A 14925-nucleotide genomic window follows, 5' to 3' on the forward strand; every position below is an offset into this window, starting at 1 on the left:
GTTCCTATCTTTTGGAACATTCTTGTTTGGAGGCTTCTTCAGTCCTTCACTTGTATTCCATCTCTTTTTGGAGTAGAGTTTTTTCCCACGTGGTTTTCTCTATTTCTCCCGTTCATAGAGATTTGGTTGTGATTGGGTACCTCATCAGGCTTTGTCGTTGGGACCCGAATTTGCCTTCATCATGTAGTTGTATTTTGCTTCATGCATCTAGTTTTTTAGCTACTCCCTAAGTTCATCTTAAGGGGGGGTGTTAGAGTTATCATGCATTAGCTAATAATTATTTATTTAATTATTAGTCTATTATACTCTACGCTTAAGCTAAACTTAGGCATTTAATAATATTGTAGGTATTTAATAATTATCCCTTTAGGGTTTCACACCTTTAGGGTTGCTAATATCCTTTTATAAGGATTGTATTGTACTTTTTTATTGAATTCCATCTTTGAATGATAATCTTCTTCTTCAGAGTCATTATTTCTTTTTGCCTCCATTCTTCTCTTGTGACATGTATTTTTGCTTGCAAGTGTTCTTGGGATCTCTGAAGTTGTATTTCTCAACTTCTTCAAGACGTATCTCCTCTCATAATAGAATGCAAATTCCAATGGAGACCTTTATCTCCTATGACCAATGGGTTTCTAGATATGTCTTAAGTAGAAGTAATATATGATCACTAATTATTCTATCATAATTATTTTGGCCAATCAAAGATGCTCTTCCTCATCCACTATGCAATCCTCATCTTTAATGTTATCTTACAACCACCATAATATGTAATTGCTAATTGGCATAACATGTCATCCAAGAAATCTTGAGATTTATTCTAAGTATGACACCCCATTCCATGAGGGTCCAAATATTACAACAAAAAAATATAAATAAAATAATTGTAACTTTTGGATTTATAAAGTGTACAACACCTAGTTCGAAAAAATTCCTCCACATTAAGAGTAGTGTTCTAATATTCAACAACAAGCTCATTAACTTGATTTTTTGCCATGGTAGGTTTGGTCTATAAGGGTTTCTTCTTAAATTTTAAAAGAGTCTAGATAATTATTAAAACATGTGCTAAAGTTGACAAAAAAAGAAACATGGTCTTAATTTTGTGTGCAATGAGGAATATTTTGTTGCAATGCACACTCTATTATTTGACTTTGAAATTTGCTATAAGAGCTATAACGATTGGGCTTCGATATTCTGAAACATGAGCCATGTTTTGTTTGAGATCAAAATTTTCCTTGTGATCTTATTCCTAAGATTCATGGCCATAAACTTTTTTCATGGTTTGATCTTACAATGAGTGGCCACTAAACTCTATGTTATGCTCTTAAAAAAATTATTCACAAGTACAGATCTAACATAGAAAGTTCTCGTAAGGATCATTAGGACCAATTATCAAGGGGGGGATCTACATTTTTTGTCATTTGTAGTCAAGCCATGCCATACAAATTCAATGATGTTTGAACAAGATCAAAGACAACACACAAAATGCAAATGCTTAAGAACCTCTTCTTATGTTCTTGATGCAATACTTGATCTGTTCTATATGCTTAAGTTTTTATTTTAGTATAATTATATGTAATGATGATCACATGTTTAAATGGTTTAGAATTTGTTCTTTTATACAACATCGTAACATTCAAATTTGAACAATTTGAATGTGAGTTATAAATAATGACTAGTTAACAATGAACCACCTTCGATCCTTAATAAAATTTAAATTTTAGATCTAGATGTTGAAGCCACCTAAATCTAAACTAGTGAAAAATAAAACTTAACTTCAATTCAAATACAAAATAAATGCCAAGTGATACACTAAATTGATTACTAAAATAAAAGAGAAAGGTTAATGGTCAAAACAAATCCCAAATATTGAAAGAAAATGCCAAATGCACTTTCCAGCTGTACATAAATAAACATTCTATTTAAACAACAAGTGCCACGTAGTGGCCAGTACTTGTCGTATTATAGTAATAGTAATAAATTTAATTATTTTAAAATTTTAATTTTAATTAGATCGAAGATTATAATTATAATTAAATTAGTTTATTATAATAGTATATTATTTTGAAGGATGTTGCCTTTGCTAGATTGAGTATTATTTTTTTATGACTAAGTCAAATATATTGTTGAATTAGTACATCGTTAATCATAAAATTAAAATAAACTAAAATAACAAAGAATTAGAAAGTGATATCAGTTAATGGAATAAAACATAATTTTTCAAGGACACTTTTTTTAATAATAAAACAATAATATTGAATAAAAAAAAAAAAAATACTATCATTAGTATTAAAATTAGCTCAATTTGAATTAAAAAACCTTAATTATTATGCATCTTCACTTTGAAAAAATTGTTAAAAATATAAGGAAAGGACCCAGTAATTGAGCATGTACCAATTGTTGTGAGGGTTGTTGATACCTTTTGTTCCAAAAATTGAACAAATAAAAACTATTGTTTGAAACAAAAAATATCAATTTTTGTTAGGAAATGTACCAACAGTTGTTAGGAAATGTACCAATAGTTGTTAAGAAATGTACTAATATTGTAAAAAGTAACCAATCAGGTGATGCCATGTCAGCTGCACAACTATTGGGGTCTCTTTTGCACGCCTATTAGTCTCACTTTTTTTTGGGACTGTTTTGGACACCTTGGCAAAAAGCATGCTGATGTGGCATCATATTTGATGATGTGGCCCTGAAACCTTAGTTATAAGTAGGGGACTTGCCAAGTAAGCTGCTGTAAAAAAATCAGAGTGATTTGAAATTTCCAAGTAGGATTTTGAGAAGCGCGAAGTTAGGGTGCACAACTAGTGAGTCCTTTCCCCTATCACATAAAAAAAAATCATAATTCTAAAAAAAATTGAATGCAACCTATTGTAATAGTACTGGCCTAAAGCAACTACTAATAACTTTTAAGCTAACATGGATCAAATAAAAAATAAACATGGATTTAATCCATATTTTCGTTTATATAAATTAATGGAAAAAAAATACACGTCAAATAAACATCCCAATTGATATAATCATTAAAGTCCTGTCGTCTTTTAACGACATAATCAAAACCCTTGGAAAATGGATTTAGTACTAAATAGGAGGAGATCAATTATATGCACGCCTCTGCAATTATTAAAAAAATTCCTTAACGAGATCTAGAGTGCATTTGAGGTAATGTGGACAAAGATTTACCTTTTCGTGAGTGATGCATTTTCTATAAATTGGACACATACACATTAGGTATATTCTTTATCTTTTTATATATAATCAAAATTTCTCTATCATGGCGACGAGACAGAATCCAGGCTTCAACGGGTCTTTTGCGCACAGATTTATCCCGTTTCAGCTGCTAATCCAAGCGCTTCAGAATCCTCAAAAGATTTTTTAAAATTCAATTTCATTCTCCAACCATTTTCTGCCCTATTCTTGAAGGTCTTTTTGTTTTTGGGTGAGATTTTGTTTTTTGTTTTTTAATTTGTCATTTGGCTCTGCTCGATCTTAATTTTTCTCTTAATCCATCAGTGATTTTAAATTTGATGGTGGAGAAGTCTGTTTCATTTAAATTAGTGGTCTCTTAGCCCCTTGCATCTTTCAAGGAGTTTTTTTTCGGAATTGAGGGCTTCAATTGGGTACATTTATACGTACCTTTTATTTCTCAGTAATCGGTGTGAATTGTTCTGGGTTCGAGTTCAGGATCCAGATTATTGATTTTTGTTTATTTGAGTAGTTTCGTCGATCAAATTCGTGTTACGGGTATGCTATATTCTTCTATCTTTTAAAGTATTTTCAAGCTGGAATAAGTTTTGAATCATTTGTAAATTTTGTTTGACCATAGTTGGATTCGTTCACAAAACGGGTGCTTTTTATTTACTATTATTATAGCAGTTTACGTCTTAAAATAGGGGCAGTAGTGTGAAAAGGGATTTTAAAGACGAGGACATGCTTGTAAATTCTCAGAAAAGAGTAATGAGGAGTATTTAGAAATCTGCGAAGCCATATCCTACGAATTTGCCCTTTTGGTGTTTTTCTCTTTGCTAATTTCTGATGGATATTCCCTTTCCCACAAAAATTCAAGTTTGACCACTTAACATTCCATCTCCTCTGACAAGCCCTAGAACCTCCCCCGAGTGCGTAATTCCATAGCCTAATTTCTGTTTAACTGGCGGAAATCAATCTCAGGAGTTCATTAGGAGAAGAATATTCAATTTTGCATTCAAGTTATCCTTACTCAGAAAATGGCACAAGATGGTGATTTTCCTCCTAGAGAGGTGGGTGACTATGTTATCAACGAGTACATTGGATCGGGCTCATTTGCGGTCGTCTGGCATGCAAAGCACAAGTTCACCGATCGTGAAGTTGCTATCAAGGAAATTGCAACCAGGAAACACAACAAAAAGGTGTTAGATAGTCTTGAGATGGAGATTGAAATTCTGAAGAATATTGATCATCCAAATATCGTACGCCTGCACGACATTGTTCGGGTAAAGCCTTGCTCTAGCCTCCCAATAATTATAAAATATTGTAATTAAAAAAAAATGATTTAATATATTCAAAGGATATGGTGTCTAGAGTGCTTTGGTTCTGAAATTTTCTGATGCATGTCACTTTAATGTACATCCCTTGTTATTTAATAATCGTCAGTGAAAGTAAAAAGCATTTGAGTACGATTAAAGCTATCAGATTTCCACATCCATTATAATATTCATTTATTGCTTCTGGATTTGATTGTGTATGCAAGTTTTTATCATCAACGTTTCAAATCATACTCTGTGATTCATCATCATCACGATGAGCAAGAATTCCAAGGAGATTAATAAGAAAGAGTTGCAGACCTGATGCTAAATAAAAACAGGTGGAAGGTAGGAAAGGGCATGCAGGTCTGCAACTCTTTCTCATTCATCTCCTTGGAATTCTTGCTCATCTTGATGATGGATTACAGAGTGATTCAAAATGTTGATGATAAAAACTTGCATACACAATCGAATCCAGAAGCAATAAGTGAATATTTGAGTACGTTTTAAGTTAGTTAGACAACTTAAGCCAGCCTCTTTTAAGAAGAAACTGAATTGTGTTTGATTCTTGGAAACTATACAATTTGCCGTATTTTCATGGTAGAAGCGGAAATTAACTGCATGGTTGTCTTTCTTTTGTAAGTTGTAGACATTTTTGTTGAAGGGAAATAATAGAGTTCCCAATTCACAGATCATCTACTTAATTATGATTCCTGTTTCTATTGCTGTTTAAAATAAATTTTGGTCATTTTTTTACTCCATATTTGAAGCAGGTTGTGTCGACCATTCTCTATACTTAATTCTTTTTTAATACAAATCTTACTGTAGTTATGTTACTGGATGTAGTTCTCCAAGTGATAATGATATGTTCTGAAGTCGAACTAATGCTAACTGTAGTAGTTCATATATTCAATCTTGCTAGCTGGGAAGCATCCTTCTTACCCGGGAATCACTGGAAAAAATGAAGCATTTTGCTTGCCCAAATAACAAATGCAAGAGCCCTGTTAGTTAATACAAGATGGTAAATAGGGAAATACTTCAATCCATGAAGAAAGAATGAACGAGCATTGATAAGAGAAACTCTAGTTAATCATGTCCCAGCAATCACTTTGCACACAAGTGTGAGTTATCTGACTTTTCCATGCTTTGCTTATGTTGTAGCCAATTTACAGATTATTGTTGACTTCCATATGTTGTTTGTCGTTGCTATTTGAGAAAAGGCACAAGAAGTTGAGTAACAAATCTTTAATTAGGGCTCTTAAAGTGCTGTTCTTAGTCTTGTACATTTGAGAAGATCTTTCTGATTTTCTATTTTCTTTCTGCTCTCATGAGCTGGATGAATTCTACTAATGCAAAATGAGGTGTTGAAGAACTGTGATTAGTGAAATTTGTACCACCTTGATTGATTCATGCTAAAGAGTAAAGATTTAGTATCGTATTTCCTTTTCATATCCATTTCATTTTGACTCCCTCTTTTGTGCATTGGTAATAATGTATAAAATGGACGATGGTAAGCCTACACTAATGAAGGAGGTGAGTTCCAGGCGCTTATCTTACGACAAATGATATCTATAGATGAACAATTCCTTAAGAAATAGAACCAAGGACCTAAAAAACGTTGAGTGACGATTTTGTGTTTAGAGAAACCATACTATCTTACTCATATGACATGATAAAAGTAGACACAGAGAAGAAATTTCCTGTGATAAGAATTGCATTGCTATTTTTTCTCCTCTAATCACTAGTATGTTTCCCAAGGTTGACAGTGTTTTTCTTCTGATTGCTAGCACAATTCCCAAAGCCATTTTTAATCCCAGGTAAACTATGGGTTTTTCTTCCAGTTTTTTCAATTTGCTTGTAAAATACTTGTTTTATGAATTTTCCATCAAAACCTATTTTTTATGTTGCAGATTTGAATTTTGTGAAATTATTTGAAAGAAAAAAATGCAGCAATAATGAACATTTCCACATAACCCCAAGAGGGATAAATATGCAAACAAGTACCCATAATCAACCATAGAAAAGAATATACATACTATCAAGATGACTCAAGTTGTATCTTGGGGAAACACCCATGAGAGTAAAACCCAACCTCCAAAAGCATATGCACTCAATGTTATATTTAGCAATAAAGCCTTAAAATATGTGTATAGTGTCTCCATGAGTACTTTTGAAACATCAAGCTCGACCAATGCATTCATGTGTCCAAACATAATGGGTAACCATGCAACCACACATCCCATGCCATGGCTCACATATGCATTTACATGAAAGCTCAATCAACATTAACCAACAACCAAAGGTTATTATAGTCAACTAGCCAACCTCAACAATTACTCATGCTTGTTTTGGTAGAAACAAGGTTGCACAAAACTGCCAAGTGATATTACATAAACCAGGTGCCTGATACCATTTGCTTACAAAACCATGGTCCTCTCATTTACTTTTGGGTAGTAAGTTTTCCCTTTTTGGTATTAAATTTTCCCAAATATTAAATATTTTCTCAATTTGCAACCCACACATAAAATATTTAATCAATGTTACAATACAATTTCACAATTGGACCCAAGTAAATATATATTGTGGCTAAACGCATTTCCAAAGATGCACTACAAATAAATATTTATTTACATAATTAAAATATTTATTTTCTTGTGTTAGCATACAACACACCTTTTCCTAACATTCTTCCACTTCTATACATTGCGTAAGGGGTCAAAAGTACACTCAAACATCAAGGGAACAATTCTTAAAGCCAGCATGTACCATCAAGACATCCAAGTGCTCCATGTTTTGCATCAAGATACTTGCAACAATAACTGAGTGACCACCATCTCAAGCAAGTACTCCTCTCATCCTCCATCATGCAAATGCACAAAAGATAAGATCAAATCCAAAGAGATGCCACACTAATTGTTACATAGAAGCATGAATCTTGTTTTAAACCGATATCCAAACACAAACACTAAATCCAATATTAACAAATACGCTCAAGTAGCTTCCAAGGAAAAACAACCAACATGATTGGAAATAGCAAGTACAACAAATGCTAATAGATCCAATCATTGATGCCTCCAAGGTATTCAAAATATCATTAAAACTCATGCCAACAACATATCCAACTCATAAACTGCGATCACAAGTTTCTGTTTAAAACTTATGAATGAAGAACATACACATCAATGAACTCCCACTGCATGGATAATGTCAAATCTAAGCATAGATCAAGGCATACCAAGTCCACCAATCAATAAACCAGGAGTGTCTAGTAATAAAAACCATGTAGTAACATAGAAGAATTGCAATGATCTACACATGCAACAAAAAACCATTGCATACTCTCTCACAATAAATCACCACAACTCTTCCAAGTTCTCCACACCAAACCATATGAACATGAATCTCTAGGAAGTAGCCATAGAACTAAGAGAGAAGACTTGCAAATCATATCACATAACATGTCCTTATACCAACACCTCAAAGTGCTTAGTTGTGCCAAGTTAGATTTCCTTCACCATCCCAAGTGAAAAACCTTAACAATATCCAACCATTTAATCTTCAAGATCAAACATATAACATGAATCAATAGACCAAATAGGGTGTAAGCCTCTCTAAAACGAAGGAAAATTAAATTAAATGTATTCCATAACCAAGTATAAGACCAATAACATCTCCTAAAATCCTCATAAATGACATCATAAACAAACTCATATGCACAAGGAGACAAACATGCCCAACACTTCTCAAATAGGCCTTCCAAAACTAACAAGCATAGCTCATGATTCATATCCATAAGAAAACAAAGCATAAAACTGTAATGTCCCCTACCTGATCTATTTAAATATACTGAAATTGATAGATTTTCTTCAATAAGTTATTAACAAGTGCTTGTCTGTTTTCCTCATTAGCTGATTAATTTCATTATTCATAGTTCTTAATATAGATATCAAATCTTGCTATTACTTAGGGAGAAGGGTTTACATATGTTACCAAAGCGCTTAGAGACCAACTACAATAGGTTCCCTCAAAGTTTACAGATCCAAGCCCTTACCTATCTTGGGTCTATACCCTCAAGGCTTATGGGTCGCTGATCCCCACCCTATCTTGGGACTTAACCTATTGCTTGGATTTAGACTGCCCCTCTTTGGAACATCTCAATCCCATCTTCTTAAATACGGAAAGTAATAACATGATTTAAATTTTAGACTATAAGTATATATATTTCTTATGTATTATGAATATATATATGAAATTAAGTATGACTGTCATACATATTGCAGTCCATATTAGCATTACTATTAATTCTGCATAAGAACATTATTGGGCTTCATATATTAAGCATCCTTATTAAGCACATCCCCATGCATACCACCAAGAACACAAATGTTACTGCCTGTAACTTGATAACAATTCTGATCTGATCTGATCAATGGTGATCTTACTAGATGCTTTTGATTCCTTTCCTTTATATCTCTCAATGTGAGGGAGAGGTCACACCTCTTCATCATGTATACCCTTTGGCAAGAGATACACCCTTTCACCATTAGCACCCTTTGAAAGAGTGCAACTCTTCATTATTTCTGCCCTTTGAAAGGGACAACTTCTCATAATCAGATCTGCACTTATTATTTAAATCAGATCTGCACTTCTCATTTCCAAATTATTCCCCCTCTCAAATGAGGTTCTCTTCTCCCTTTTATATCTCATTGTTGAGGGAGTCACAACCTTTCCTTTCATTAACTTAATTAATTTTTAATTAATCATATTTAATTATGTTTAATTATTTTATTTTATATTTTAATTTAATTTTATTATTATCATTTATTATTAAATTTTATTTCAAAGTGGGGACATTACAGTCCGCCCCACCCAAGATTGCTTGTCCTCGAGCAATGATCATGGAGTGTTCAAAATGACTCCCAATATGAAATGGTATTGGAAACACACATGGAATGAAAATGCTAGAAACATATCAGGCATGAATCAAACACAGAGCATAGAAACATATCAGGCATGAACCAAACACAGAGCATACACATGGATATATACGAACACGGAGCATACACACAAATACATGTATTGTTAGATTATTTCTTATCAACTAGAATGTTTTATTGATTCACGTTGACCTTGCAGGATGGCAGGATCAAGGCTCTGATACCATTTGTAATGTCCCTTACTTGATCTATTTAAATATACTGAAATTGATAGATTTTCTTCAATAAGTTATTAACAAGTGCTTGTCTGTTTTCCTCATTAGCTGATTAATTTCATTATTCATAGTTCTTAATACAGATATCAAACTTTGCTATTACTTCAGTTTTAAGGGAGAAGGGTTTACATATGTTACCAAAGCGCTTAGAGACCAACTACAATAGGTTCCCTCAAAGTTTACAGATCCAAGCCCTTACCTATCTTGGGTCTATACCCTCAAGGCTTATGGGTTGTTGATCCCCACCCTATCTTGGGACTTAACCTATTGCTTGGATTTAGACTGCCCCTCTTTGGGACATCTCAATCCCATCTTCTTAAATACGGAAAGTAATAACATGATTTAAATTTTAGACTATAAGTTTATATATTTCTTATGTATTATGAACATATATATGAAATTAAGTATGACTGTCATACATATTGCAGTCCATATTAGCATTACTATTAATTCTGCATAAGAACATTATTGGGCTTCATATATTAAGCATACTTATTAAGCACATCCCCATGCATACCACCAAGAACACAAATGTTACTGCCTGTAACTTGATAACAATTCTGATCTGATTTGATCAATGGTGATCTTACTAGATGCTTTTGATTCCTTTCCTTTATATCTCTCAATGTGAGGGAGTGGTCACACCTCTTCATCATGTATACCCTTTGGCAAGAGATACACCCTTTCACCATTAGCACCCTTTGAAAGAGTGCAACTCTTCATTATTTCTGCCCTTTGAAAGGGACGCAACCTCTCATAATCAGATCTGCACTTCTCATCCAAATTATTCCCCCTCTCAAATGAGGTTCTCTTCTCCCTTTTATATCTCATTGTTGAGGGAGTCACAACCTTTCCTTTCATTAACTTAATTAATTTTTAATTAATCATATTTAATTATGTTTAATTATTTTATTTTATATTTTAATTTAATTTTATTATTATCATTTATTATTAAATTTTATTCCAAAGTGGGGACATTACAAAAACATAATGCATTCAAAAAAAATGTGGGCAATATGTAGTAGATGATTATCTGTTGAGTAGACCAAGAGTGGGGATTGAGATTGCCCCTCTAGGATGCACCAAGCCATAATGCCTTTCTCTAAGAACAATCTCCTTTGAGGTCCATCATGAATTCACATCCATAGTTGGGTGAAGGCTCTTTAGACTTCTTGCTGGAACCTCCAAAGAGTAGTTGTCTTAACACGTCTGTAAACCTAAGAGAACTCTAAGTTCACCCAAGTCTCCAAGTATCCATGAGCATTTACAATTGATCAATCCATACTAAGCTCCAAATGCAACACTACACTCTCATGAAGCTCCCAACCACATGACCAATGTACACAATACCAAAAGAATTTTCCAAATCACCATCAAAGCTCCCACCTAATGTCTACAAAATCTAGGAACACATCTTGATATCATGATCTAAAATCAACACTAAAAAGATCTATGGATATAGATAGTCCATATTTGAGTCATCATTGGAACCTATGAGTAAGGACAACTCACTAAATTGCACAACTCATAGATCCCAAACAATGAAACATGACTTACTATCACATCAGTAACCTACAAACTAAGATAACAAAGAAGATAATCTGTAGATCTTACGACCCAGGCACCGAATCATCTTGAGAACTAATTTGCCACACAAATCCATAATTGAACACTAAACCATAATTGAACTAATTTCCCACACAACGAAGATAATCTGTAGATCTTACGACCCAGGCAACTATAGTCAAGGAACCAAACAATCATCTAGGATATAAGAACAACCTCCAAACATTAAACACTCCACTACTTGTCAATCTCATATACAATCATATTGTGCCAATACTCAAATGCACGTGAATATCCATGACAGTGTAATCATCACCACCGTTGTTCCTGCACTTAATTTTCATTGGGACTTCAAGCCTCATGTGCGCATTGACTGTGCTTTCAAATGAAAAGACAACCTCCATACCAGTCTCCATGAAATTCAACACATCAAATGTACATGTAAATCAGTATAGTGGAGTACCAAATTCAATAACTTGCTACCATTATATTTGTATCATAAAAACATACACTTTCACAAGTTTTTACCCTCGAATTTCTCCAAATGCTCACACACTCACACTCCAAAACATAGATTTTTACGAGTGCTCAAACAAGTACAAACATCCTTTTGCTCATCCAAGTGAAAAACCTTCTAATTCACTATGTAATACATTGCAAATGCACCCCAAAGCCTATTTGAAATCCAGAATCCAATTATGGATGCTCAAGATGTCACTTGTTAATCATTTCAGAGCAATGTTTTCTTCAAGCATTAAATTCCAATGACCAAACAAACTTGTACCACTATGTATTGTTCAAAGAGAGATTTTTAATCCTTACAAGAAATCAAAAGCTAGATACCGTAGGTGAAAGTTATGCCCTCTAGAAAAAAATTGCTCTATTATGGTATCAAAGAGGACAATTGGTGGTTGGGTGGTGGTGGCAATGGATTGGTAGTTCTTTGATGGGACAGGAGATGACACCACATGAGTGGTAGCAAGGCTATAGAGTGTTGGTTTCTGCTGTGGTAGTGAGGCTACGGCGGTCAATTTATGGTCCTTGTAGAATGGTTGTGCCCACTTGCCAGGACTAGGGGCTTTGGCCATTTTATAATTTTTTTAATAAATTTTCAAAATTGTTGTCTGCACAGCAGTGATGTGGGGTGTGTAGGAGAATATTTTGCCAGTATTTTGGACTGTACTTTTTTATAATTGCTCTTTCTATGCTAATGGTATGATCATGTGGACCATATGGATTTTCCGTCCTAAAATTTTCTCCATGCCCCAAAGAATGATCCAAATTTTTTTTATAAACATAATTGAGTTTTATATGGATCCATAGGTTTTTGGGTCTTCTAGATTCAATGTTGAGGTCTGTTTTTGGGCAGGTTGTCTCAAATAGAAGTTATCCCCCAAAACCCTTACAAAGAGCCCAAATAGAAAACCCATTTGCCAAATCTTTATTACACTCTAGATCTACAATAGTCCAAGACTGCAAACACATCTAGGACCTTGAAAATGTCTTCCTTTTTTCCTGCAAGACTCTATTCATAATTTCATTCCAAGGGTCATATCCAGGGATTTCTCCTACGACCTGACAACCAAGGTCGGATATTGAATTGCATCAATAATAAACATTTCCACATACCTTAAGAGAGATAAATATGCAAACAAGTACTCAGAATCCACCACAATACAGAAGAAGAGACAAACATACCATTAAGATGACACAAGATGTACCTTGAGAAAAATCTTATGAGGGAAAAACCTAGCCTCCAAAAAGCATCCACAGTTAATGTATTAGTTAGCAATGAAATATTACAATACATTACAATACGGCAGAAGATAAAGTTTAGCACAATAAGTCAATAGAGAGTGCCTATTGCACTTCTAAACAAAACAGAAACAAAAAAATATATCTAGTGTACAAAAAGTTAAGCAACCAAAGCCAATATGAAAATCCAAAACCAAATCAGTTTTGAAAGATCAAAGAAATCTGTAATATGAGTGCTTCTATCAGGGCCTATCCGTCACGCTCTACTTCTCCTAGGTTTTGAGACCATATGCCCCCTGCTACCAATATCTGATTGCGTTCTTCTTTGACTAGGTCTAGTATGTGAAGAACTATCAGATGCATTTTTTGAACCACCAAGTGAATTGGTTGGAATGAAGAACGTCAAATTCTGATTTTAACAGAAGTGCTTGTTTGTTTTCCTTTGCTCAAGTGGCAATGTCTAAACATACTGTTGTCTTTAATATATAACATCAAGCACTTCTGATCTTGATATTGAAAGGAAATTTCCAAAGATTGTTTTGAGTCCCCAAGGAGACACCAGAATCTTCCATGTATCTCATAAAAAAATTATGTATTTGAAAATAATTGAACCTGAATCTCTGGCAATATAAGTCCATGAGACCTGACATATTTAGAGAAATGTAGATGCATAATGATATAATTTTGGGTAGAATCTGTATTATAATATCCCTAGGTTGAGCAGTGCTATGTATCTATGGACATGATATTATAATGTATTTACGTGCATGGAGATTCCAACATGTTACACACATGTTAATTATATTTGTTCATGAATTATATTAGGTAATTATGAGGCCTACATTGATTTAGTGGTTTACCCATCCACTATGTCATTAGGGGGTTGTCTGTATAATGAAGGTGAATATCATTGTAAGCATGTGTTTTGAATATGATATTGTGTTTTGGATCTCTTGGAGATATAGCATGAAGTGGCTTGTCCCATAAGGTGTATTGTACAGTGTTACCCTGCCTCAAGGCTTTATTCTAGTCTACGTATATATATTGATAACTCTTGTGTGGTGTGTGATCTATCTTCTATGTTGACTTATTGCAATTATAATATGCATGGGTCTTATCGTTTAGCACCAAGGGAAAAAATCTAATAAAAATGAGTATAGTTGCAAAGTGTGATAAACGGTTCTAATATTGTGATAGAATTGTCTAGTGAATTGTTGTTCATTGTGGTTTTTTAGTGTGGTATGTATTTGCTTAATTTTGTGTGCAACTGCGTGTGAAGTTACTTTTCTGTATAAAAGTACATAAAACCTAAGAAATGATTCAGGAATGAATATCTAAATCTGAATTATTGATTGGGTCTCTGTCATCTGTGATCACAAGGAAAAATAAATTGTAAGTTAATTTTAACATAATTCTTAAAAAGTGGTGACTGCTGCAAGATGCAGTCAAGCGGCAATGAATAAATGCTTTATGGCTTCCAAGCCATAGAATTCATGTCGTGGGTGACAAATAGGAGCTATTGGTTGCTAATATTTCTACAATAGAAGACATGCAACCAGTGTAGATCGTTGGTCCCAATAGCTAGTAAAAACTATTGAGGTCTATGCATTTATTTTGGTATCTTTAGAATAAACAAATGCTGCACTTTGTCAAGGATTGCTTGTCATATTAACTTCTGATATCAAGTTTTGTGCCAGACTCCTGGTAAAATATATATTTGCTTAGAGTACTGCTCTGGTGGGGATCTATCTTCGTACATTCAATGTCATGGACGAGTTTCAGAAGATACTGCCAGGCATTTTATGCGTCAAATTGGTATAAAATCAGACCTAAGGCTCGTTTTCTTTTGATACACTATTTTTTGATATTTAGTTGAGTTTTTTTTAA

General features: G+C 33.7%; 1 protein-coding gene across 1 annotated transcript in view; it reads left to right on the plus strand.

Annotated features, from left to right (window-relative positions):
- The first annotated feature begins 3051 nt into the window (after positions 1 to 3051).
- LOC131074222 (serine/threonine-protein kinase ATG1c) overlaps positions 3052 to 14925 on the plus strand; it is a 94891-nt gene continuing 83017 nt past the window's right edge. Inside the window, exons 1-2 of the mRNA XM_058010793.2 lie at positions 3052 to 4475; positions 14736 to 14853. Of these exons, the coding sequence (XP_057866776.2) occupies positions 4230 to 4475; positions 14736 to 14853 (364 nt within the window). The 5' untranslated portion in view covers positions 3052 to 4229. The remainder of the gene's footprint in view (positions 4476 to 14735; positions 14854 to 14925) is intronic.

The sequence above is a fragment of the Cryptomeria japonica genome, chromosome 8 (assembly GCF_030272615.1).
Source record: "Cryptomeria japonica chromosome 8, Sugi_1.0, whole genome shotgun sequence".
NCBI lineage: Eukaryota > Viridiplantae > Streptophyta > Pinopsida > Cupressales > Cupressaceae > Cryptomeria > Cryptomeria japonica.